This window comes from Clarias gariepinus, chromosome 18 (assembly GCF_024256425.1).
Source record: "Clarias gariepinus isolate MV-2021 ecotype Netherlands chromosome 18, CGAR_prim_01v2, whole genome shotgun sequence".
Taxonomy (NCBI): domain Eukaryota; kingdom Metazoa; phylum Chordata; class Actinopteri; order Siluriformes; family Clariidae; genus Clarias; species Clarias gariepinus.
The window spans coordinates 8,861,745-8,889,329 of record NC_071117.1 but is presented as its reverse complement, the minus strand read 5'-3'; the positions used below and the strand labels follow the sequence as shown (position 1 = coordinate 8,889,329).

The 27,585-nt window shown below is 38.1% G+C and overlaps 1 protein-coding gene across 2 annotated transcripts; it reads right to left on the bottom strand.

The window, feature by feature from the left end:
- Positions 1-2,398: 2,398 nt before the first annotated feature.
- srd5a2a (steroid-5-alpha-reductase, alpha polypeptide 2a) lies at positions 2,399-26,729 on the bottom strand. Of its 2 annotated transcripts, none has more exons than XM_053477649.1 (5): positions 26,202-26,729; positions 9,413-9,576; positions 5,802-5,903; positions 5,513-5,663; positions 2,399-2,979 (listed from the first exon to the last, which is right to left on the bottom strand). In XM_053477649.1, exons 1-5 carry the CDS (start codon positions 26,468-26,470, stop codon positions 2,913-2,915), a joined length of 753 nt encoding a protein of 250 aa, XP_053333624.1. In that variant the 5' UTR covers positions 26,471-26,729; the 3' UTR covers positions 2,399-2,912. The 2 variants fall into 2 exon arrangements, with proteins under 2 accessions (XP_053333624.1, XP_053333623.1); XM_053477648.1 differs by lacking the exon at positions 26,202-26,729 and adding an exon at positions 14,426-14,933.
- Between the last annotated feature and the right edge of the window lie 856 nt (positions 26,730-27,585).

Below are 27,585 nucleotides of genomic sequence, written 5' to 3'. Positions count from 1 at the left end.
ACTACAAGGTTTTGATAGTGATGGGCTCAGGCCTTGGGTTCATTCACTGGGGTTGGTACTCGATCAAATCGAACCCGCTCCTGCGTCAGAACAAAGACGACTACATTCCCGAGCCGGGCATCGTGTCTTACGTGTCGCCTCCGCCACTGCCTCCACTCCCCGAACCCAGCAATAAGAAGAGGGCGCCCAAGACGAAAGAATAGCAGACCAAGTGCGCCTGTAGGCTTCCTCCTCCTGCTGATCTCACAAACACTGGTGATGCTTTAGGATTGATAATGAAGAGCACAGGGTGGGAGTTTGTCAGGTCGAGAAGCGGGTGTGCTCCTTTAAACTGAGTTAGGAAATATTTAAAGATCTTTGATCTGTAAACAGACAAATGAGTCGACAAATTGTCAATAATTTATTATATTTTTAAATTTCACAATACACTTATATTACAACTTTTGCATTTTTCTTTTTTGCATTAGTCACATTTATTACAATATTGACAGCATATTGCCTCTCTCTTTTTAAACTATTTCTTTGTTTTGCTGAGCCTACACTAGATTATTGCTACCTTTTTCTTAAATATAGATAGATGGACAGATGGATAAATGGATAGAAGGGGCCTCAAAAAATGTATACACACTTCAACAGTTATTTATGCCTTTCTTTTATATTGGATTATGGCAGCAATGTGTAGTATTCTGTTTCCTCTATAGATGCCGTCATGTGACTGTCAGAAGAGAATCATATTTTAAAAGTTTTCAAACGTGTATACATTTGTTTTTCACATATTTACACACGTCGACTGAGGAAATGGATGTTAAGAAATTCCAAAATTACAAATTGATGACATTTTAATTGCTGTTAAGTAATATAATTTTGTCATTTTTAAAAAATTAATGAGCAAATATAATATATATATATTTATTAAACATTACTGTTTACACTGTATATCATAATACATAAATATATCAGAAGTGTCATGCATTCTAATGGGGTATAAACCGTAATTATATTATAAGGTTTTGTTAATAGACTTAAATAGAAATGCAGTCTGAACTTTAAAGTCACTCATGTATGTTAAAGTTAATACATTACCTGGCCACAAGGAGGCGTCAGTCCCTCTTTTTTCCTCATTCTGATGCTAATGAGTTTTTGAATACCAAATATTCATCTACTATTGACTCTGAACATAATGTTATTATTTTTCTAATGGTGATTTTTCAATAATTATTACACTTTTAGTGCAAAGTGGGCGGGGCCAAGCCTAAAGCTTTCCCGTTAACACACATGGCTCTTGCTTATTAGCCTCGTGGGCTACACACACACTTTTCCACATCTCTAATAAGCATCTAAAAATATTTATATTAATTTATTCAATGGTCTCTCTGTCTCTCTCTCCTTGCAGCTTGAGCGCACGTGTGTGTGTGTGTGTGTGTGTGTGTACAGCGAGGATGAAGAACCCGAGCTGGCTGAGGAAGAACTGGTACTGGGTTGCGGGCGGAGCTTTCCTCGGGCTCCATTTTGGCACGTGGGTCATGCAGAAGGCAATGAAGGAGTCGGTCCGCACTGAACAGCAGCTCAAACAAAAAGGAGAGAGCTGATGAGAAGCTCGGATTCATGGCTGCTTTTCATCAGACTGTGTGGCCAATCCGCATTTCATTCAAGATCACAATTGACAGCAAAAATTGCTTTATTTTGCAGTCTCACACACCGTAAAGGGTTGTAATGCCACTGGGAATAAACAAGTAAAATTGAATCCCAAAGTCTATATTCGCAAATATAACACAAACCCATTGTTTGTTTAAGTAGTAATGTATTATGGGTGTATAACTTTTAGTTATAAAATAAAAAAGATCATTATGCTTTAATAAAAGCCAGAGATTGAACAAAGACGTGGTTAGACCTGTTTTCTTAAAAAAAATTTTAATGAGGCAACATAATTTTTTTAATGACGCAGACGATGCCCCTTCACAGAGGCTGACAGGTACACAAAGCCACACCTCTTAGAACAGTAGGCGTGGTCAATAAATCATTAACTGATTTAAATACTGTACTTAAAAGTCAAACTTGGAGTTTTGATGAAATTTCTGGAGACTTGAGACTATTAGCTGCATAAAACTATTTGAACGACGGTCCCAGCTGAGGTGGCCCTTTCCACATGTTTGGGCCGTTAAATGTGTTCCTGGGAGGCCAGTGTTTTAGATGTGAAGCAGGCAGGCTCCAGCATACTGAAAATTATTTTTTACCAAGCACTAGTGAAACACTGGGATAAGTGCACTAGTGTAGCAGAGTATATTAAATGTGTTTATTATTCTGTACAATTAAAAGTCCGGGTTTGGCCTGAACACTCGTTGTAAATCACAAGTATACTCTACACAATTAAAATATACATATATATGCCATTCTAGTGTTGTTTTTTTGTGTGTGTATTTATTTTGTTTAGCTCTTTTTATGCACAAAATGCACCTCAAAATGTAAATCATTAAACAAACTTCAGGAAATAAAAAGTACATTTGTAAAAGAAAGCTGTAGAAAACAAGGCTAGGAAAAAGAAGGAGGGGGAGGGCATCAATTAGGAATTTTGAAAGTTCACAGAATTTTCTTCAGGATCTATCTATCCAGTAAATACAGAATGAACTGTCCCAAATTAGTATCAGATTACTACCATGTATTAGATCATGGTCTAAAATTTGATCTATAAAAATCGATTAAAACTTCAGATTAGTCGTTATTGATCCCGAACCGGCCGTATGGATTCACTGATCGGGCTGAACACAAACCCACACAGTGAGTCAGTGCAGCTGCAGAGTAAACATGAACACACAGCATAGATATTGTCCTGATCTTCAGCTTCATCATGTCCTGGTTGTGAGGTATTCTTGGGCGTGGGATGATTTTCTCCTTGCGCTCTCCTGCTGCTGCTGTTAGAGGAGAAACGGGATCACTGCTTTCCTCGACTTGGGGTAATCGTCGAATTTCTCGAGGTAGAACCTACAGAGCAGTGATGAGAACTTCTGAATCAGGACACATCAACACCAAGACTTCATACCATTATTTATGCTTTTTAAAAATAATTATAATAATAATTGATGTAATTAAAGCATGAGCAAATGCAAGCATGAATAATTCAACACCACAGGAGGATTTATTCTTATTTATTTACTCGTCTATTTGGTGGCTTTTCTTTGCATAACTGTCGCACCTACAGGTGTTTTTAATTAAACTTTTTTAATTTACTATTATTTATTGCCTCATTACACTATTTAGTAGTTTTCTGACTTTTAATGGGGTTAGTATTATTGACTGAGACCTCAAATTTGTTTGTTTAATTTATTTTCATGCATTAATACGCCACCTGGCCAAAATAAAAATCAATTTAAACAAATAAATAATTAAACCTCTTTTCTTATATAATGTTTTTATTGTATAAATGTTAGAATTGTTATAATGTTTCAGAAGGGTCAAATTATTACAGAAAAACTAGAGAGACTCATCAAAAAAAAAGGCTTAGGTTTGTGAAGGAGTATAAAGACTGGACTTTGGAACGATGGAAAAAGGTCATGTGACGTGATGAGTCCAGACTGAGTCTATTCCAGGGTGATGGGCGCGTCGGGGTAAGAAGGGAAGCGCATGAAGCGATCATGCCTAGTGTCCACTGTACAAGCCTCTGGAGACAGTGTTATGATCTGGGGTTGATCAGTCGCTCAGGTCGAGACTCAGTAACGTTATGGCGCAATAAAATGAAGTCAGCTGACCACCTGAATGTACTGAATCACCAGGTCATCACATCTATGGAGGTTTTCTTCCCTGATGGCATGCTACATCCCAGAACTCTAATTGTTAAGGGGTGGTTGTGGGAGCATGAGGAGTCATTTTCACACATGAACACGTCACCACATTAAAAGCCTTTGGGATGTGCTGGAGAGTTTTATAGAGCACTTTGACTCTCCTGTCATTAGTAAAAAAAAAAAAAATCACAGCCAAAAATTCTAGAAATAAACGTTATGATGTTGAACATGGTAGATGAAAACAATGCCATGGCGAACACATGCATAAAATCATCTCTCCAAATCAGACAAAGTTAGGAAATTTTTAGGGAAGCGAGATTAGTCACTTCCATGTTGCATAAACTTCAGAAGAAGCTTTTTTGGCCATGCACATTTTCTGTATTATATGAATGGCATAAGTTTAAATCAGCTCCACTACTGTGTTTTGGCCGAATGTATTTCTCAGATTTTGATAATAATAGTGTTTTCGCAGACACTCGATCTTTTAATCCTCCGGCTAGTAAAAATTAGTTGTAACCTGTGAATGTGTTTAACTGTTATTCTATTCAGGGCCCATAGGGCCTGTAGGGTGCGCATCAGCGAGAATGAAAGGAAAGGTGTACAGGACAGTGGTGAGACCAGCGATGCTCTACGGCTTAGAGACAGTGGCACTGAAGAAAAGACAGGAGGCAGAGTTGGAGGTAGCAGAGCTGAAGATGTTGAGGTTCTCCTTGGGAGTGACAAGGATGGATAGGATCAAGAATGAGTCCATCAGAGGGACAACCAATGTTAGATGTTTTGGAGATAAAGTCAGAGAGGCCAGATTGAGGTGGTTTGGACATGTTCAGAGGAGAGATTGTGAATATATCGGTAGAAGGATGCTGAGGTTGGAACTGTCAGGCAGGAGGTCTAGAGGAAGACCAAAGAGGAGATTTATGGATGCAGTGAGAGAGGACATGAAGTTAGTTGTGTGAGAGAAGAGGATGCAGAGGATAGGGTTAGATGGAGGCAGATGATTCGCTGTGGTGACCCCTGAAAGAAGAAGAGGGCCTATAGGGTGCGCAGGACCCTCTTGTTTTTTTGGGCCCAAGCACTATAGGGTCTCTCGTCTAGGACCCTCTTGTTTTCCTAATGATTTTTTTTCCACCCTACAGGTTGGAATTTGCTGCCATTAGAATGCCTGAGAGTCGTGTGGCCCTGGGCCCCCAGGGGCCCTCACAAGAGATTTTGCTGCATGGCTCATACACACTTGCACATATGCACACAAAACTCGGTACACATTAGAGCTCATAGAGCTGAACAACGTTTGCATGTCCTGGGCTCAACACAACAGGAGGCCAGTTATTTTGGGTCGTTCGCAAAAACGCACCCCATGTATTTTGATTTACTCCTCCTAGGGAATTTATACGATCGCCACCAAACCGGGCCGATGTGATCTAAAGACACTGAATTTTTAAAATTACAGCGGGAGTTTTGTCTTAAGCTTGCGCTGAAAAATGGTTAATAATTTCCTGTGTGACATCAAATTCAGTGACACGTTTAGTGACGTCACATTGAGGAACATCATAGTGTGCTGCTTAATTTCCAGCATCTGTGGCCTAATGTACACACGTACACATTACAAATGTTAACACTCACACACACACACCTTACACACACACACGCACACTAACACACTCAAATATTTAAGGCCCAAACTGACATCCGCCCTATATAGTGTATAGTCTCAGACTGGTTCCTGTGTAACTGAGCTCTACCTGTGGTGGTGATAGGCTCGGGGTCCGATGGAGCACAAGGTGAAGAAAGCGAAGGAGAACGTGGGTAGAGACCATGTGGCAATGGCGTAACCGCACCACTCTATTATCTCCCCGAGGAAGTTAGCACCGGATACCCACTCGAACATTCCTCCTAAGAACACACACACCGAGGAACATCTACATATCTTCAATATCTTTCAATATCTCTCCAACTTCAATTTACATCTACATTTAATTCTTAAGCTCTGTATATATACAGTATATGTGTGTGGGTGTGTGTGTGTGTTACCCTCAGGGATTTTATAGGTGATCTCTCCCGGCTTCCGGAGGTTCCTCAGGATGTAATCGCTATGGATGTTTATGGCCATTCCTGAGAAGAACACTAACAGACCTGCGCACAAGAAGACATTACATACAAAGAGACAATAAATACATTTTTGGACTAAGTTTTTTAAATTATTTCAATAAATTCCCTGGTGGTGACAGCCTCCTTTACATGCACCAGTGCCTCTGTGGACTGCATTATATAACGAGAGTTTCCATGGAAAGTGAACGAATGCAAATCCAGCACTTGGAATCAACCTTTTATCTCCTTAATCTGTCTTGAAATTACCAAAAAACGGGTCACAAGTGGTCATGACACCGTTTATCGGTTAACTACGTGGTGAATTTTTTACCTTTGTAACGTTTGTTAATGTGAAACATCTCCCACTCACTCCAAGTACTGGATTTAATGGAAACGCTCATTAAGCACTCCAAAGATGTCCAAATGCTTGTAGCACTTATAGTCCAATTATTTTGGTAAAACCGCACTGAATTAAACATCTTGTATTATAGTTCTTTTTAAACAAGTTTGCATAAGCCTGGCAGCATTGTGGCGGAGTGGTTAGCACTTGCACCTTATACCCCCAGGTTCAATTACTGTCTCGGGTTTGCGTGTTCTCTCCGTGCTTGGTTGGTTTCCTCAGGGTACTCGGGTTTTGTCCCACAATCCAAGGATATGCAGATTAGGCTAATTACTGCCACCTGTATCTAGTCTGAATCTAATCTGATTTGTGTGTGTGTGTGTGTGTGTGTGTGTGTGTGTGTGTGTGTGTGTGTGTGTGTATATATAAGTAGGCCTGTGTTTGGACATGTGGTGGTCTCGTATCTGTTCCTATACTCTTGTCACCATCCTGTTTTCTGTTTGTTTCTGTTATCCGATCGCCACCAAACCGGGCCGATGTGATCTAAAGACATTAAGGACGCAAAAATCACGGAGGGATTCGGAGTATATGACTTTGCCCCAGTCCTCAGCAGTCCATTCACCATACTTTCTGCAGAAGATTAATCTGTCCCTGAGGTTTTTTTTGGGAGAGAAGTGGCTTCTTTGCTGCCTTTCTTGACACCAGGTCATCTTCCAAAATTCTTCGTCTCACTGTGCTTGATGCTTGATGCGCTCACACCTGCCTGCTGCCATTCCTGAGCGAGCTCTGCACTGGTGGCACTCCGATCCCGCAGCTGAATCCTCTAGAGGAGACGATCCTGGCGCTTGCTGGACTTTCTTGGACGCCCTGACGCCTTCTTAACAAGAATTGAACCTCTTTCCTTGAAGTTCTTGATGATCCTATAAATTGTTGATTTAGGTGCAATCTTAGTAGCCACAATATCCTTGCCTGTGAAGCCATTTTTATGCAACGCAATGATGGCTGCACACGTTTCTTTGCAGGTCACCATGGTTAACAAAGGAAGAACAATGAATTTAAGCATCACCCTCCTTTTAACATGTCAAGTCTGCCATTCTAACCCAATCAGCCTGACATAATGATCTTCAGCCTTGTGCTCGTCAACATTCTCACCCGAGTTAACAAGTCAATTACTGAAATGATCTCAGCAGGTCCTTTAATGACAGCAATGAAATGCAGTGGAAAGGTTTTTTGGGATTAAGTTAATTTTCATGGCAAAAAAGGACTATGCAATTCATCTGATCACTCTTCATAACATTCTGGAGTATATGCAAATTGCAATTATAAAAACCTAAGCAGCAACTTTTCCAATTTCCAATATTTATGTAATTCTCAAAACTTTTGGTCGCGACTGTATATACTGTGAGCATGTCTTGCCGTTAAACGTAGGCACATGCTTAAGACTTCATATGCAAAGGAAACCTTTATGGCTAAAAATGAATAAGGCTTATCACCTTATACCTAAAAGGGGGGAGGGGCCGTATCGCTGGGGAGATGGTGGTAGAAAAGTTTAAAGGGTAAACTTATATGGTAAAGAAAATGCTTGTATGTATGTGTTGAATTGTCCAAGCTTAAGGTGCGACTTTAGGCAGTTATAGTGATGACAGAAGGGCTTGCAAAATAACTGATAGAGCAGCATGTTCCCCTTGGAGGGGAAGTTAACATGGTGGGGATCCATAATTTCAAGAGAAAAGGACAGAAAACATCTGTCCAGCAACATATAGATTGTGTGTGAATGCAGTAATCTTCAGTGTATATAAGCAGAGTGAGAGAAGGGGAGGTACTGTATCCCTCTCTCACAGATGCACTCTGTGTGTGTGTGTGTGTGTGTGTGTGTGTCCTGCCCAGTCTCTAATAAAATCTTCTATTATTGGAATAGGTTATTAGATGGACGTCTCTACCTGCGTCCTTTACTGGAAGCACTTAAAACCCAAAACATTTTTTGCCTTTTTTTTTTTAGTAACATAAAAAAGTAACATATCTAAAAGAGCAACATATCCTTTTTTTTTTAAACAACCTAGAAAATTTGCAGAATTTCATTTCATTTCATGTTAACCGATTATATAAACAAGACTGAGCAAAAAAATTAATAATTAAAAATAAAAATAAGTTACATTGATCATGATCACATCTATTTATGGTCACGTTTATTTTTTGTTTTTATGAACCCAATAAAATTTTTTTTAGTTTAAATAAATATTAAATTAAAATAATAAAATAAAATATATTAAACAATAATAATAATCAGCATAAACATTTGGTGATTTTTACGACATCATTCCCATATTTTGGTTGTGGTAAAATTTTACGCCTTTTAAAAAGAATATTAACTTGGGTTCTACCTGACGTATTAAAAACTCAAATACAGCAGAACTACTGGATGAGCAGCTTTTTAATCAACGTGGTGTGTCCGAGACAGATCTGTGCCACTTGAGTTTTAAGGGTTTTAATACTCAATAAAAAAAAAAAAGCAAGGATGTTATTTATATATATATATATATATATATATATATATATATATATATATATATATATATATATATAGAGAGAGAGAGAGAGAGAGAGAGAGAATATTACGTTATATTACATGTAGATATGTAAACAAGTGGTCAGTGTTTCAGCATTTCTTTAGGGTTGGTGTTGCTCAGACACAGAGTATACAGTATTTACAGCATAACACAGAGTTACAGTATTTACACAGGTCTCAGGGCTCTGCCAATGTGTGTGTTAATACCTATAAAGCACTCCTAACACGGTGCATCTCTTAAATCCCCTTGATTTCACTCCTCCTCCTCCGAATGCACCAGTTCAGTGTCTATGTAAATAAACCACTCCTGAGCCACGCCCCTTCAGAGAACAGCAGGGCTGAGGAACAAGCCGGGGGAGGGGTGACTTCTTATATGAGGTCACAATGGGGGGGGAGTTGGGGGATGGTTAATTGGCTTTTTTTTTTTTTTTTTTTTTTACCTTGGCAATACAAAAGAATGGAGAAAAAAAATCTCTTAATATCTAAATATGACATATTTTAAAATTGAAGCTAATGTGCGACTTTAATGTTTCCTCTGATGTCTGAAAATGATTTTACTGGACTTTCAGTATTTCTGTACTGTATATGAGAACACACACCACAATAGCAGAACAATGCTAACGTGATGGAATGTCCCGATATGCTCACCCGCTATAAAACGTACGTCCGTGTGCCATTCAGGGTCAAAGTGAGCGCAGTGCAGCATGTGATGTCCCTGCAGGAAGCCATTTAACGAGCAGAACACCAGAGCCGACACCATGATGACCAGGGGACAAGGACGTCCTTTATTCAGCAACGAGTAGATGAACGTCCTGGAGGGAGAGAAAACAAGAGATGATGAGAACAAAGACCATGTGTTGTTCCCATGCCGTACTGTTTACAACAAGTGCAGAAAGAACGTGCAAAGGAATTACAATTATTTGTTTAACTATTTTGATAATAATAATTATATATTATCATTATATTCTTATATATTATATATAATTAATATAGTAATAATTATTATAATTATTTGTTTGGAACAAGTCGTTCTAGTGATGGTAATTTCGGACCCCCCCTCCCCCATACATAATCTTTATCAAATATTACATAAGAACAGAAATTCATAGGTTTATGATTTACAAATTACATGAAAGAATTTTACCATAAAATAAGCAAAATGAAAATATACATTTATATGAAAAAAAATATATATATATATTTATTTTTTTCATATACAACATACTTTTATATAGCTTTATATTGCTTTTACAGTATATATATATATATATATATATATATATATATATATATATATATTTGCATAAACCTATAACTTTTTGTTCTAATATAATATTTGATAAAGATTATGTAGAGGGGGAATCCGTGGCAGGGGGCCATTTTAGCGCATAACACCAGCTCAGACTGCGTAAGTTAATCCTATGGGGCTGTCACGCGCAAAGCCGAAGACTTAAAACAGGTGAACTAATTCGCAACATCTCGTTCTTCCCGAGTCACATTCCAATTGAACTAAACATTCAAGAACGACTAGTCTGTTCCTCTAAGGGTCCAGGGTGTGTGCAGTTGTACTGAATAGGCACTCACTGTCAACCCACATGCATTTTTGTGATACTGGTTTTAGTCTTGAGCTATCTTAGCTGACGGGAATGAGATACATTACAGTCGCAGACCTCGACTAAAAAAAAGAAAATCATTCAGTTCTAAACATTTTTGTTTATTTTTGTAACTTTTATATTAATACATAAAAATCTGGATTTATATGTTGTTTTATTTAGACATGGGAATAATGTGAGATTCCTATATTTTTTCGAGACAACATTAATACAAGCCATTACTCATACTATCACACAGAAATACCACACACTATCCAGGAAGAAAACGCTTATACAGTATTGCGTTCCTCATGGGTTCAGACATGTCCTTCTCTTATCTATTTTTTTTAAACACTTCTCCACAGTATGCATGTACTGTATGTAGGGATGGATGGATGTACAGTTCTGCTCAAAAGTTTGAGCTCATTTGCAAATTTATTAGCTTTTGTTTAGTGATTTATTATCTGTATTCTACAACACTAGTGGAGATTTCAAAATAATGAAATAACACATATGGCATCAGGTTATTATGTTTTAAGACACAGAGGTCAGCTGTTCTGGAAGAGTTTTTGCAAGAACAGTATTGTGTCAAGTGTGTTTGCAAAACCCATCAAGCTCTATGACGAAACTGTCTCTCATGAAGACCTTCCCAGGAAGCAAGAACCAAAACTGACCTCTGCTGCAGAGGAGAAGTTCATTTAGAGCCTCAGAAATCACCAACTGACAAACAGCACCTCAGATTAAAGCTGTTATAAAGCCTTACAGATCAGAAGTAGCAGAAACATCTCAATATCAACTGTTTAAAGGAGATTATTGTGTGTTTTTGAAAAAACTGTATTGTTTTACAGCGTAGAAAGAAATAAAAACCAGGCAGGAGCAACCATAGAGTTAGAAAGTGAATGTATAGTCAGGCTCATAGCTTTTGGAGCAAAGAAAAGTTCTCTGGTATTTGGACTCTGTTCATCAACATGTTGGATTTGAAATAAAACACTTCTTAGGTTTGAGTCGACATAGTCAACAAAAGTGCAGAATTACTCAAACAGTTACAGCCATTTTCATACACACACACACACATATATATATAAATTTTTTTTTTGCAGTGCTTATAAATGATGGAACATAAAGATTTTTTTTTAAACATAGATATGACCAAAAAACTTCAGCAATTAAAGCTATGCATGATGGAGGACACAACTGCTATTACATCATATCTGCTAGACTGAATTATGCAATTTTAGAAATCTGAACTGCAAAGAAAGTTATACAGTGTCACAATGTTATGTTTTACAACTGAAGAAAAAAAAATGCTAAAAATAATAAGACATGCTGTACCTGTACAACCTGTTAAAGGTGATTATGTCTGATTATGTCTCATTTCTCATTTTTCAGAAATCTGATCTTCCTGGAGCCGTGAAATAAACTGAGGCCCTCTGATGCAGGTTTGCTGATAACATGACAATTATAATTTTAACTTAAATAAAGAACAGTACGTTCAGTACAGTTCTTAGAGTGATGTTAAATACTACATTAGGGCCATAAGCAAACATGAAACAATACCAATATCAAAAGAAAAATTCTCAGCAAATTGTTTTTCACTATGTTCCTTCACCTCCTGTGCTTAACATTTAATCTCAGTACATTCAGACATCTTTATTCCATTTCTACAGGTCATTGCCTGCTTCCAATTATCCACTATAATCTCTGTCTTAATAAAATAGATATAAATTACACAACACACACACACAGATTGCATTCTTGTTGCTTAATGCTTATCAAATTAAAAAAATAAATAAGAAAAGATCAAAGACGTTAGGTGTGTCCGTCTCTCATGCCTTAGTTATATTTCTGGGAAATGGCAAACTTAGTCTAGAGTTAATTTATGTTAAACATTTATAATATTGTTAAGGATTTCAGAAAAAGTGTTCTGTTTTAGACATAACCACTGTAACCCGGAGAAAACCATTACATTTCCAAACTTACAGTAATACAGATTCTACATCAATGCTATTTGTTTTTTATTTTTATTAAATCTAGGTAATTAAAATAATAATTTTAAAATATTCAAATTTACATGTATTTTATATTACATGTAACGTTCAATGTTGGAATAAAGAAATGCATGACACACTGGTTAAAGAAAACAAATTATGCAGTTTTATAATATTTTAAACATTACTATTTAACAAATATTCCATTCAAATCTCTCGAATTGGATCAGCACTACATACTGTACAGTGGCAGGGTAGTATGGGGGGGGGGGGGGCGGGGATATAACCAGAATTTTTTTTTTTTAAATAACTACGGGAGATTTTAAAATTATGAAATAACACATCTGGCATCAGGTTATTATGTTTTAAGACACGGAGGTCAGCTGTTCTGGAAGAGTTCTTGCAAGAGCAGTATTGTGTCAAGTGTGTTTGCAAAACACATTAATTATCAATATAAACAACACACCTATGAGGCTGGACAATGGAATAAACTGTGTGGGGGCCGATAATGTCAAATATTTATCTGTTAATTCTTTGACAATACTGCTGCTTTTTGTTGGAAACTGGCAGACATTAAAAAAAATGTGAAAAATAGTTTGTGATGCAATGACTGCTGAATGCTGAACAGAGAACTGTAGATGGAAGGTTTTTCAGCTCACATGGGCGTAGGTCTCCAAATGAGCAGCAGGTAAGAATAGAACATCTTTTTTTTCATGTGACTTGAAAAATCTTCTATCTACAGTTAAATATAAATATTAAAACTTTGATCATCATGTTATCTAGTTTAATTTAGTGTTTTAAGACAGTAGGTTCTCTATTCAACCGCTAAACATTTCATAGCTACTAGGCTATTTAATCAAATTCATTAATATAGACAAACATTGTTTTAATGTAATAACACAAAGCATCTTTTTAATATCCTTTTTTTGTTACTATTAATTTAAAAAAGTAACTTTTTCTAAATCAAAGTGACAGAAACCCTATTCTAAGGCTAATAAATGTGTTTTACGATTTGGGACATTATTTAATACATACTTTTATTACAAAAAAAGGGGGTTTTCTATCTCTGTAAATCACACTGCTATACAGTTAAAGCGAGTGCACTGAATGCTGTCTGTCACTATTTTTAATCCTTTATGTTCATAACTCTATGGTAGTTAATGCTATATGCATTGTGCAATGTTTCATATAGACAGTCAGGTTTTGATTGTTTTATAAAACAGACCATAGATTCATAGATAGAGTCTGTATTAGGGGCTTCATGTTCACTGGAGGAAACAGCTGGTGTGATGAGGGTGAACACAGTGAAGATTTAACTGATTAATCCCTCATGACATTTTGTAGACTGTATTCATGAGAAAGGACTGCACTGATGCAGATACAACAATTTATCGAAACAACACACACCTTGCCATAATCCTCCCTCTGTGATGGCGAATTAAAGACCTGCTGAAAGACGGGGAGGAGCCGAAGGAGCCGCCGCGTTCATATCAAATTTAAAGGGGACGATAGGCGACCAGCAGTGTGTGTGTGAAGTTTATGGAGAATTTTCAGGGGGGCTGAGTACAAATGTTAGTTAAAACTTTTTAAAAATGGCCTAGCCACGCCCAGTAATATTTGTACTATATATAGTACAAATATATATATATATATATATATATATAGGCCTATCTGAACCGCCCTACTCAACCCTCTGCTCCTGTTACCCGACACTGAATAATGGATGGACGTTAGTGTTTAAAAACCAGGAGACTAGTCTTGCGGACTTGCCTGTTAAATGTCCAAGTCTAAACCTGATTTAACATAATGCTTTAGGTCAGGAGGTGTATTACAATTGGAGATATGTTCGTGAAATACTGATATTGTTAACGCTACAGTGTCTGAGTAATTAAAAAAGTATTAATAGAATTAAATCCAGGTCTAACAAAACTGAAACAATTAGACATGTGCTAAAACTATGATTCTTCTTTATGTGACACAGCGCAACACATCACCATTTAATTGCAGTATTTATACAACACACACAAAATAAAAACTCTCATTAATTAATCAATCAATAAAGTGTCTAATCCCGCTCCTACCTTTGGAAGTAGTGCAGGCAGAAGGTGCAGAGGAGGACACTGCGTCCCAGACCGGGGGAAGAGTCGGTGCTGAGGAGCAGAAGCACCGGCACTAGTAGAGAGGGCAGTTCCTGCAGGAACCAGGCCATCTTAGCCGGCACCATCACCCCTCCGGCTTCCACATAGCGACCGTACTGCGTGTGCTCCTTCAGTTGGCGCAGGAGGTACAGGACACCTCCAATGATGAGCGTCCAGCTCAGGAGAGACACGCTCCTCTCCATGCACTCCATACCCTGTCTCTGCTTACCCTCACTCGATCTCCTTTCTATATGTTTGGCTCCCTCCCTTTTCTCCCCAGGCACGACACAAGCGGAAACGGTAACCCGACCCGCATCAGTCTCTTGTGCTCATAGTAACAGCGCTCTTTGTTGGGCATGAAGTGGGTCAGTAGTAAGAATGTGCAAACGCACGATCCTTCTCAACTGTGTGCTATAGTTGAGTTATTTTCCCCCCCACAGTCTTAAAGTCTATAAGTTACTTATATTAATGTAAGTCTAATAGACGTTTTTACATCTAGAGCTTCAGCTGGAGTCCACTTTCTGACTCTCACTTTGGACTTGCATGATAAAGTCTCCTCCAGTGCAGTTCTCAGGGACACGATAGATACTTGCTTGGGGTCAGAAGCTAAAACAATCTCAGCAATAATTTGTTTGCTCATTCGTTTTTTAGTTCTCTCTCCTCCTGAGCCGAATATTTTACCGTGCATACAGACATCCATAGGCGTCTCTAGGCAATTTCCTACTTCCATTTGTACTCAGCCCCCCTGAAAATTCTCCATAAACTTCACACACACTGCTGGTCGCCCATCGTCCCCTTTAAATTTGATATGAAAGCGGCGGCTCCTTCGGCTCCTCCCCGTCTTTCAGCGGGTCTTTAATTCGCCATCACAGAGGGAGGATTAAGGCAAGGTGTGTGTTGTTTCAATAAATTGTTATATCTGCATCAGTGCAGTCCTTTCTCATAAATACAGTCTACAAAATGTCATGAGGGATTAATCAGTTAAATCTTCACTGTGTTCACCCTCATCACACCAGCTGTTTCCTCCAGTGAACATGAAGCCCCTAATACAGACTCTATCTATGAATCTATAGTCTGCTTTATAAAACAATCAAAACCTGACTGTCGATATGAAACATTGCACAATGCATATAGCATTAACTAGAGTTATGCACATAAAGGATTAAAAATAGTGACAGACAGCATTCAGTGCACTCGCTTTAACTGTAGTGTGATTTACAGAGATAGAAAAATCCTTTTTTTGTAATAAAAGTATGTATTAAATAATGTCCCAAATCGTAAAACACATTTATTAGCCTTAGAGTAGGGTTTTTGTCACTTTGATTTAGAAAAAGTTACTTTTTTAATGAACAGAAACAAAAAAAGAATGATATTAAAAATATGCTTTGTGTAATTACATTAAAACAATGTTTGTCTATACTAATGAATTTGATTAAATAGCCTAGTAGCTATAAACATTTTAAGCGGTTGAATAGAGAACCTACTGTCTTATTTATGTAGCTTAAACACTAAATTAAACCAGATATCATGATGATCAAAGTTTTAATATTTATATTTAACTGTAGATGAAAGATTTTTCAAGTCACATAAAAAAGTGTTTCATTCTTTCCTGCTGCTCATTTGGAGACCTATTCCCATGTGACTGGGAAAAAACCTTCCATCTACAGTTCTTTGTTTAGTTCTTCAGTTCAGTTCTCTGAAAGCGCAGCCTCTCAGGCACATTAATACTGTGTTCCCAACACTGATTGAAGTCATTGCATCAGAAACTATGTTTCACATTTTTTATGTCTGCCAGTTTCCAACAAAAAGCAGCAGTATTGTCAAAGAATTAACAGATAAATGTTTGACATTATTGGCACTTACACAGTTTATTCCATTCTCCAGCCTCATAGGTGTGTTGTTTATATTGCTAATTAATGTAAGTTTAAAGTTATATGCTGTTTTCTGGTTACATTTTTCTGATTGTACCTGTAGATAGAAAATGGTTTATACAGTAAAAAGAGTGTGTGATCGAGAAAACTCATTTGAGTACTGATTCTGAACAAGCCAAATATGTGATAAACATCTGTGTGGGCTGAGCCCCCCTTAACTGAAAATCATAGAAACGCCCCTGCAGACATCTTTAATCCATTACTGCGGGTCCCTGCCTTAAATCAGTCAGTAGCCCTTAATACTTTTAGACATTATTTGTTTTGCGCTTTTTTATAATAAACACATATAGAGCTCAGGATTGTGGAGTACAAATTGTGTCATGTCCGTTTTTTAGCACAAAATAGGCAATATTATGGTTGTTTTCAGGTGGTAATGCTAATTTTAGAGAGTATTCCCTTCCTACTAGTCATTATCATGTCAGTCAAAGAGAGAGACAGATGATCGGAAACACATTTGCATTTTTCAGTTAAACTAAAAGGTTTTTAATAGACATGAGCTGGGTGGATGTACTGTATACTTGTCTGGGTGCAGGCTATAGTAGGTATTACCACAAAGAGTCAGTAAGCACAATGATGGGGGCTGTTATTTGGGCACGGGAAGCTTCTCATCATATCATAATACCTTACACAATGCTGCAATCTTTTGTTTTTTAACTTAGCCTCTGGATTAAACATCATCGTGCCAAAACATCCTTACTCCAGATTAATCTGCATGAATCATTAGCTTCCTGACTGACAGTGTCCAAGGTTTTAAAAAGCACACCTTCAGCTTCAACATTTGCACGATCTGTTTTCGATCGAGTGTTTGCACAGTATATTTTTCATGTCACCGTCTGAGTTAATTTATCTTGTCATTGCCCCGACTCTAATTATAGAATATTTCTCTGGGAAATTCTGTTGCTCCGAAGTAGGAGATGTGTCTATTAAAGGGTACTGATACCTCCGCATGGTGAAGCTCTGTTTTATTTTGTGTTTCCAGTTTTCTTTCATTTCCTTTTGTACAAGTATAAAAATATAACACAATACAGAAATGCTATTTAAACATATTATTTGAACAATCACTGATCATGTATTGGGTCATATTAGTAAAACAAAGAAACATACATACAATACAACAAACAACATATAAATCAATAAAGACAATATTTTAAAAAGAATGGCAATTCACCCCTGTGAAATGTTCATGATATTTCACAAACAAAAAGCCAATTAGTCTTTACCTCATAAAGTGTTAGGTGAAATTTCACACATACACGTGTGAAATTTGCCACGATTGTTTCACTGGGATGAAACTGTGCCAGGTGGCGTTATAGCACTTACACTGATCTGAACAACTTTGAATAATGAACTTACTGAACTTTCCTTTGTGTTACAAATATGACCCAATATATGTTTAGTGATACTTTTTATTTACGTTTTTTTTGTGTGTGTGTGTTATATTTTTACACTAGTATGTGGTTTTTAAAATAAATCTCCACTTTAATGATTCAGTGTATTATGATGCGAGATGTGGTGGGTTGCTGGATCCAGACTCGCTGTCCCTGACTGTAATGTTAGAGCCATCAGAGCCTGAGGAACTGGAACTTTCCTTCACACCAAAGACAGAATCTGTTCATTTGAAGCATTAACCTCTAAAGCTTTTTCTTATTTTCGTGTAACTTTCTTCTTCCTCCTCCTTTTCATTCATTAAAATTATTATTAATTTGCTCAGCCAAAGATCCTGCACTTAAATCCAACTAAAAACTACTGAAAAGAAAACTCAGGCTCTATATACCAGCTTACATCTCGCATACGCGTTCACACAAGTACCCTGTGGGCGGGCCGACACGTGCAGCCCCGCCCCGATCTGCAGGCTGCAGACAGGGGCTTCTCGAAGGTGTGCGCGTGAGGAAGAACAGAGCAGGAGCTCGGCTGTGCTGCCCCCTTTCACTTTTAATTTACAGAGGGAGAGTATGGATCATCTTTCAGTACAGCAAAGAATGAATAATTGCCATGGATGAAAATTGAAGAAAAAAGAAAAGGTGAAAATTTACGCGACAAGAAGAAAAAGCTTTAAAAGCAGATGCTGTGAAATTCTTTAAATTAGCAGATTATGCCTTTTGTGTGAGGGGAAATTACAGTTCCACAGGCTCTGACAGCTCTAACATTACGGTCAGGGACAGTGAGTCTGGATCCAGCAACCTCAGGGTCAGTGATGATGATGACCAACACCTCTCCCCTTCTATATCCAGCACCTCTCCCCTTCTATATCCAAGCCAAGTGAAAATCAACTGAACAGATAAACTGGAATAAAATCAGTGGCAGCATTAGCTCGGGCTAGTAAACCAGTTACTCATTTTAATTATTATTGTAGTCAATATAAATTCAACATAAGGCTGAGAAAATATTTTAAAATAATATTGACTACAATAATAATTACTAGCATGAGCTGATGCTGCTACTGATTTTATTCCAGCTTACCTGTTCAGTTTGATTGGCATCATTTTCACTCTGGTAGATCAGGTGAGAGGTGTTGGTCATCATTAGCAGGCACTGGTTCATCATCACTGACACTCCTGCACATTCAGCTTACACTGATGAGTGGTGTATCTTACACTGACTGCATCAAGATGATACCCCCTGACCTGCTAAAATATTGTCTTTATAGTTTTATATGTTGTTTGTCTTAGTGTTCTTTCCTTTGTTTTACAAATATGACCCAATATATGTTCAGTGATACTTCAAATAATGTGCTTAAAAAGCATTTATTCTGGATTGCGTTATATTTTTTTACTAGTAAGTTGTGTTAAAAATAAATCTCCACATTAACGAGCACATGTATTATAATCTGGGATGTGGTGGGCTGCTGTGGGCCAGGAAGTTCAGGGCCACTTTTTAGTCCCAGTCCACCCCTGCAGCAATGCGAATAGTAAACACTATGTAATAGGCAAATCAGTCTACATTAACTGATAGATACACTTAAATGTCAACTAACTAAATAGCAAATAACATGCGGGGGACTGAGGAGACAAGTTGCTCAAGTTTAGGAATAGGAATGTTGTCCCATTCTTGTCTAATACAGGCTTCTAGTTGTTTAACTGTCTTAGGTCTTCTTTGTCGCAGCTTCCTCTTTATGATGCGCCAAATGTTTTCTATGGGTGAAAGATCTGGACTGGCCATTTCAGTACCCGGGTCCTTATCCTACGCAGCCATGATGTTGTAATTGATGCAGTATGTGGTCTGGCATCGTCATGTTGGAAAATGCAAGGTCTTCCCTGAAACAGATGACGTCTAGACGACGGCCCAAAGATCACGGGCATCCAGTATGGTCTTCCAGCCTTGACCCTTATGCACAGAGATTGTTCTGGATTCTCTGAATCTTTGGCTGATATTATGCACTGTAGATGATGATAACTTCAAACTCTTTGCAGTTTTTCTCTGAGAAACTTCTTTCTGATATTGCACTAATATTTTTCACCGCAGCATTGGGGGAATTGGTGATCCTTTGCCCATCTTGACTTCTGAGAGACACTGCTGCTCTGAGAGGCTCTTTTTATACCCAATCATGTTGCCAATTGACCTAATAAGATGCAAATTGGTCCTCCAGCTGATTCTTATTTGTACATTTAATTTTTCCGGACTCCTATTGCTACCTGTCCCTACTTTTTTGGAATGTGTAGCCCTCATGAAATCCAAAATGAGCCAATATTTGGCATGACATTTTAAAATGTCTCACTTTCAACATTTGCTATGTTATCTATATTCTATTCTAAATCAAATATTGAAAGTTTCACTTTATTGCATTTTGTTTTTATTCACAATTTGTACAGTGTCCCAACTTTTTTGGAATCGGGTTTGTATGTTGATACTGCTGTTTCACACACTACAATGAAAATGATTCCATATTCTTTCGGCTGCCCCCATCGGGGGGTCGGAACGGTGGACCGTCCGGTCTGCACAACAACTTGCCGCAGGATTTATGCAGGACGCCCCTCCTGACACACCACCCCCATTTTATCCAGGCTTGGGACCGGCATAGCGTCCAGTGGCTGGGGTTTGGGCATTAGGTGGGAAGTGAACGGTGTTTATTTTGCAAAAAAATACAAAACTGATCAAATTTAGGTTTGTGTGTTCTTTAAATTGTTTCCTCTTGTAGAGATGATAGTTTGAGCTTAGTGCACCCCCCGCCCTCTAATAAACAAATAGCACCCCTCCGCCCTACCCTCGGGGCTTGAGGTCTAAAAAAAAAATAGTAAAAAATGAAAAAGAAATTAAGTATGTGCTAAAACTGTTAGTCTAGGTTTCACTGCACTGGTGTGAATGCACATACACTCCCCCGGAACAGTCCATGGTTGTATGTATGGGCAATAATATACATTGCACAACAGCACAACAAAGCAGTGGTGAAGTGCGTAATCCTGCTCCTACCTTTGAAAGTAGTGCAGACAGAAGGTGCAGAGGAGGACACTGCGTCCCAGACCGGGGTAAAAGTCGGTGCTGAGGAGCAGAAGCACCGGCACTAGTAGAGAGGGCAGTTCCTGGAGGAACCAGGCCATCTTAGCCGGGACCATCACCCATCCGGCTTTCACATTGCGACCGTACTGCGTGTGCCCCTTCACTTGGCGCAGGAGCAACAGGAAACCTCCAATGATGAGCGTCCAGCTCAGGAGAGACACGCTCCTCTCCATGCACTCCATACCCTGTCTCTGCTTTCTTCTTTCTGTTTTGCTTCCTCCCTTTTAACCCCCAGCCAAGACGTGGGCGGAGACGGTAACCCTACGGTGCAGATGAAACGCCGAAAAAATGTGGAGTCACATGGCTCCTAAATTCAAAATATAACTATAGGTCTTTAGAGTGTAAATTTAAAGGTGTTGGGTAACTTTATACCACTCTTTCAGCAAAAAAGCAAACAGCTCAGCATTACTTAATGGATTGTGAACATTCATTTTTCGCTTAATGACATTCCAGACGTTTTCTGGAGTAAATTCCAGTGCTCTCTCATTTTTTCTATAGCTGTATATATATAATGTATATATGCAGTATATATAGTATTTTCCTCGACCTGTCACTTCTTCTGCTCTAGTGTTAAAACTGTCTCTACGTTGGTGCAAAACAACCACCTCATTGTAAGTTCTAAATAAATATGTGTTTATTTATTTATCTTAATGTCTTAGATACCCAAATTTTAACAATCAAGTTTTAAACCTTACAAATGATCAGACATAATCTTCTAAAAGGTAAAAATTAAAACAATAATGACTACCTTATGACAAAATATTTTGACATCAGAGTCTGACTTTATGACTCATTTTTGTCCATGTCTGCACTATAGCTCCTGTCTCCCTGCTCTCTTCATACCTATAAAAGAATGTGATAAAATACTCATGTAACTTATGCTGCTTCTTCTCGAAGCGCTTTCTTCTTGCGTGCCTTTTTCCTTTCGGCTCCACCTGGCCGCTTTCTCTCCACCATTGCCGCTCTGGGCAGACACGGAGCGAACATAACGTAATGACACCCGTCAAGACTAACTGAATCAAATTAATAAACAGATTAATATTTTTATAATTATTTATTTTAATAATCAAATGCCAATTTCAGAAATCATCACTTTAGTACACAGGGTGGGCAATAATATAAAAAATATATTAATTATTACAACAACAACAAAAAAACATGCTGGGTGGCAGCAGGCCAAATCAGTCACCAAATGTCCTCTGTGAACCTATTGACCATATTTCGACATCATACTATAGAGTTAAGCCTAATCCTGGACACTGGAGATGAAACGAAGAAAAAGTTATTATAATATTTTATTTCCTTACCACAATCATGTAATGTGTTCAAATAAAAAGAAAAAAAATCTATAGCTAAATCTACAAGCAATAAATAAATGTTAATGTAATTATAATTTTTTTCCTATCAAAAGGCTTGAACGCGTCATGACATCTAAAATAAATTCTTCTGGTGTTTAGCCCAAGACTGCTATGAGACGACGACTTCTTTGTCTACAGCGCTTTATCCTGTATACAGGGTAACGGGGGGCCTGGAGCCTATCCCCGGAGACATGCTAACCCTAACCCTAACCCCTACCCTAACCTAACCCTAGGCAGGGTACACCCTAGACAGCTAACACCCAATGTCTCCACAAGCATGGGTTAGGGTTAGGGTAAGGGTTCCATGCACACAGAGGAAGGAATTAAACCTGGCTGGGAGTCGAACCCGGGCCCTGGAAGTGCAAGGCAATGGTGCAAACCCTTCCTCCACCATGCCGGATGCAGTGCCGGTCCCAAGCCCTGATAAAATGGAAGGGTTGCGTCAGGAAGGGCATCTGGCGTAAAACCTATGCCAAGCTTGTTTGTGCGGACTGGATGGTCCATTGTGGCGACCCCTTGCCGGGAGCAGACATAAAGTCCACTACCATCTCCTTGGTTTTCATGATGTTTCATGGTGCACCACACCACAAAGCTGTCCAGAAGTCCTCTATACTCTGACTCCTGTCCATTCCTGATATACCGCACCACAGCAGGGTCATCAGAGAACTTCTGCAGGTGGCAGGACTCAGAGTTGTATTGGGAGTCTGAGGTGTACAGAGTGAACAGGAATAGATAAAGAACAGTCCCCTGAGGTGCTCCTGTGTTCTGACAACCCCATTAGACAGGGAATTCCCCAACCTTATAAACTTGCAGCTGAGCAGCTTCTGACTCAGTAAAAATTGTTGTATTATATTAAAATACTGTAAAACCAGCCACGTTTTTAATTCTGGGAATATGAAACAGGTTTGGGTTCTGTGTGTGAAAACTTTAGGAATACAAAGCTTCTGCGGCTTGAGAACTCTCTAAAGCATTCATTAGATTGTATCCCTGAGGGAATTACTGAAGCAAATATATTTGCTGCCCCTCCACCCCGACTTTAGTGTCAACTGCACCAAATAGTCATTTCAAATTAGTGCATATAAAATAGCTTGTTGTTTCGTTGTTCTACAATTTCTTGGGAAAAAATACATACATATCAAATGCATTTCAGTACCACATGCAATCCAAACTGTGAGGAATTGTTTTTAAATTTGTTATTGTGCTCTACATGTATGCAAATTTTTGCTGAAAGGAATGACCTGTTTGGCGAGATCACCTGCACACTTATTTTAGGCAAAAACAGTATAACCAACTTTGAGTACGTGTCTTGATCTAAAGCCTCCGTCACACATTGACGAAGACCACAAAGTTCCCATGAAGTCCTAAAATTATCGGAGTATGCATCTGGAACAGGGTCAAAATGGGAAAATGTGAATTTATCAACCACAGCCACATCCTTGTCACGTTGAAGTTGGATCTATCATGTGCTGTCACTAATTTCTTATCACACCCTGTAAAAATAAAACCACTGCTATGTCCATAAGCTGTTTAATAAAATGGATACAGGATATAGAAGGTGTTACATAAGGAAGCACAGTGAGTGTCTGTTCTCAAGGCACAGGAATCTCCTTACTAGATTACAATGTCTTACAGTGGTATAAAACCTTACACCCCTTTACTGCCTTCCAGTCAACATTCACATGTGCATTCCCACACTCCAAGGAAATTTTGGAACGACAATTAATCTAATCTGCAGGTCTTTGGACTGTGGGAGGAAACCACACACCAAAAAACGCTGGGTTGTTTTTTCTACCCAAACGCTGGGTTGCCTCTGGCTTTGTGTCTCTCTTGAGCTCTCACACCGCTGATGACGGTTCATCCTCCTCTGGCATTTAAGGGAAAATGACGTTAAATACAAGGTCTGTATACACATGTTCACTCACCTAAGTCACATATGACTGAAAAATTATTACTATATGTGAGATTTATTACTGTTACCGTGTTAAGGTTACACTTAAACTTTCAGGCTGGTCTGAGGTAAGATAATTTAGCTGACAATAGCTGCTATAGTTAGCCACAGAACCCCACCTGTGTGTGAAAGAAACGGATAAGATGTCTGAGCTTTTTATCTTTCTCTGTAGAATGTTTGCAGGGTGACGGAGATGGTGAAGTGATGAATGAACGCTAAACTGTTACCTGAATATGAGGAGAAAGACAGAAGAAGATGTGAGTAGGCAGAAAGCACGAGAGAGAGAATGTAGGAATGAGAGAAATAAAAAGTAAATGTAAGAGATGAAGACGTGGGTGTCCGGCTAATGCAGAGACAGGTGGAGAGACACGTAGTTCCAGTTGGACCACTTGATAAAAACCACATTTTTATTATCTATTCATATACCGTAAATTCCAGTGCATTTTAGTATATAAAATATCATTTTTGATTTAATGATAGCAATATATTTTGCAACCTGTGCCTACCCCATGTGAACTTCCTAGATACGCCACTCCAGCCCACTCTTCACTCCCTCCTTCCGACCATTGACTTCGTCTCTTACTTCCAAGGCAACCTTTTTTTCTAGCGGTGATTTCCCACATTCTTTCCTTGGAGGCCCCTTTTTGTGTTTAAGAAAAGCTGAGCCCGGCTTGCAACATACCAACCCCAGGCAACTCCAGCAAACACAAACAAGTAAAAAGATCTTTTAAAACAATGTTCGATGCAGACTTTTAATCATACTGTAAGTGTGTACTTAGGGTCTTATTTAACACCAGCATTAGTACAGGTTGTTGACTGTTGTAGAAATAGTTAAAAGCTTAAAGCTAAAAATAATCTGATGAGCTTTAATATAATCAGCGTTATTATGATAAGTTCAGGTTGAAGCCCACGTACATGTCTGTCTGTCTTTCTGTAGGACCGAACTCTCTGTCTAACTTATTAACACAAAGAAATCACATTCTGTAAGGTTGAGTTTTTCACGCCTTGTTTACGCTAAGTTGTCCTTACTTCGTCGTTGGACAAATACACTCCCTGTTTAAATTAGATTCTTACACACATGGACTGTTTAAAACTTCACAGTTTGGTGAGAATTTGGGTGCTTTTTAGGTGCATTACAGTAGTTTTTTGTGTCTTCTGCATACTCTATGTATTTACCGTAAATTACTGCGTTGATTGGCTCTGTTAAATGACACGTAAAGCCACAACCACTTTGAGGGCAAAAGTACTATATTCATACAGGTATGAGGTCATCTGGAACAAAACTGCACATAACTTCTTTTTGACTTAACATTTAGATTTAATTCATGGCACAGATTTAACTTCATACAAATATCTAAGTGCTGACAAAGTTTTGTCAAATATATATATATATATATATAACTTGTCTGATCTAAGCCTTTACGGTTGTTTCGGTTGTTTCTAATTAGATATATAAATATTTATATATTTATATATATAATTTAATATATCTAATTTAATTCATTTATTATATATATATATATATATATATAAAGTTTTTTTGTACATTGGTCAAAACTCGCTGTTTTACATGTCATACATTAAAGGACCTGAAACCAGTATGTCTGTCTGTATGTCTGTATGTCTGTCCAACCGATTTTGTCACAGCATCATCCAAAACCGGCTGGACAGAATTTGACAAAACTTTGCCAGTACTTGAATATTTGCATGAAGTTAAATCTGTGCCATGAATTGAATTTGCAAATATATATAGCATATATAATCAGAAACAATAGGAACAACTGTACAGGCTCAGATCAGACGAAGGCTCAATCACCGCCTTGTGATCTTTGCTTTTAAAGTTAAACCTTTACACATAGGATGGTCGGATTTCAGAACAGGTTTTCTGAACGTTCTGGTCAGCATTAACAACACTAAAAACATAAACATTGATAAGGCAATTAAATGGAGATGGGTTGTGCTTGTATAGTGTCTAATCCCGCTCCTACCTTTGGAAGTAGTGCAGGCAGAAGATGCAGACGAGGACACTGCGTCCCAGATCGGGGAAAGAGTCGTTGCTGAGGAGCAGAAGCACCGGCACTAGTAGAGAGGGCAGTTCCTGGAGGAACCAAGCTGCCTTAGCCGGCACCATCACCCCTCCGGCTTTCACATAGCGACCGTACTGCGCGGCCACCTTCACTTGGCGCAGGAGGTACAGGACACCTCCAATGATGAGCGTCCAGCTCAGGAGAGACACGCTCCTCTCCATGCACTCCATACCCTGTCTCTGCTTACCCTCACTCGATCTCCTTTCTATATGTTTTGTGCCTTTCTTTTTTTACCCCCCTGGCCACGACATAGGCAGAAACGGTAAACCTACTGAAAAATATGCCAACACATAGCTTCCTGATGTATGTTGGCCGGAGGGAAGAATGCCTAAATACGCACAATTCTTCTCAACTTGTAAAGTCAAATCTGTCTGATATAATTCCTATCTTGTCTTTACATCTGTACGTTCAGCTAGAGTCGACTTCCTGAATCCGACCACATCCTCTGTCTTGTAAGACTGTGTGATGTCATTATTTCTGCCACATTTCCTTTTCACTATAAATTTCCTGTGAAAGCCTTTTTAGAGTATTTTATATTTTATTTCCTCATATCGAACATGTAACCAATCTTTAATAAAATGAAAAAAACTAAGTGAGTGACTGAGTAAATGATTATTAGTGTAATCCTAAAGATATGTGTATATCTTCTAAAGATATGTGTTATTTCATATTTTAAAAAAACTAAAAATTGTTTTAGGATGTAGAAAATAAATCCAAACTTTTGACTGGTACTCTCATAAAGACCTTCCCAGGAAAACAAGACCAAAACGTACCTCTGCTGCAGAGGAGAAGTCCATTTAGAGCCTCAGAAATCACAGATTAACAACCAGCACCTCAGATTATGGCATATGGCCATAGAGTTATGCACATAAAGGATTAAAAATAGTGACAGACAGCATTCAGTGCACTCGCTTTAACTGTAGTGTGATTTACAGAGATAGAAAAATCCTTTTTTGTTGTAATAAAAGTATGTATTAAATAATGTCCCAAATCGTAAAACACATTTATTAGCCTTAGAGTAGGGTTTTTGTCACTTTGATTTAGAAAAAGTTACTTTTTTAAATTAATAGTAACAAAAAATTATATTAAAAATATGCTTTGTGTAATTACATTAAAACAATGTTTGTCTATATTAATGAATTTGATTAAATACCCTAGTAGCTATGAAATGTTAAGCTGTTGAATAGAGAACCTACTGTCTTATTTATGTAGCTAAAACACTAAATTAAACTAGATAACATGATGATCCAAGTTTTAATATTTATATTTAATTGTAGATAGAAGA

What these genes read in the sequence shown, in the direction of transcription:
- srd5a2a (XM_053477649.1), bottom strand. Translation starts at nt 26,470, where the DNA reads ATGGAGTGCATGGAGAGGAGCGTGTCTCTCCTGAGCTGGACGCTCATC. An exon ending in TGCCTGCACTACTTCCAAAG is followed by an intron (nt 9,577 to 26,201) that starts GTAGGAGCGGGA and finishes CTCTCCCTCCAG; the next exon opens with GACGTTCATCTACTCGTTGC. An exon ending in GGACGTACGTTTTATAGCGG is followed by an intron (nt 5,904 to 9,412) that starts GTGAGCATATCG and finishes TCTTGTGCGCAG; the next exon opens with GTCTGTTAGTGTTCTTCTCA.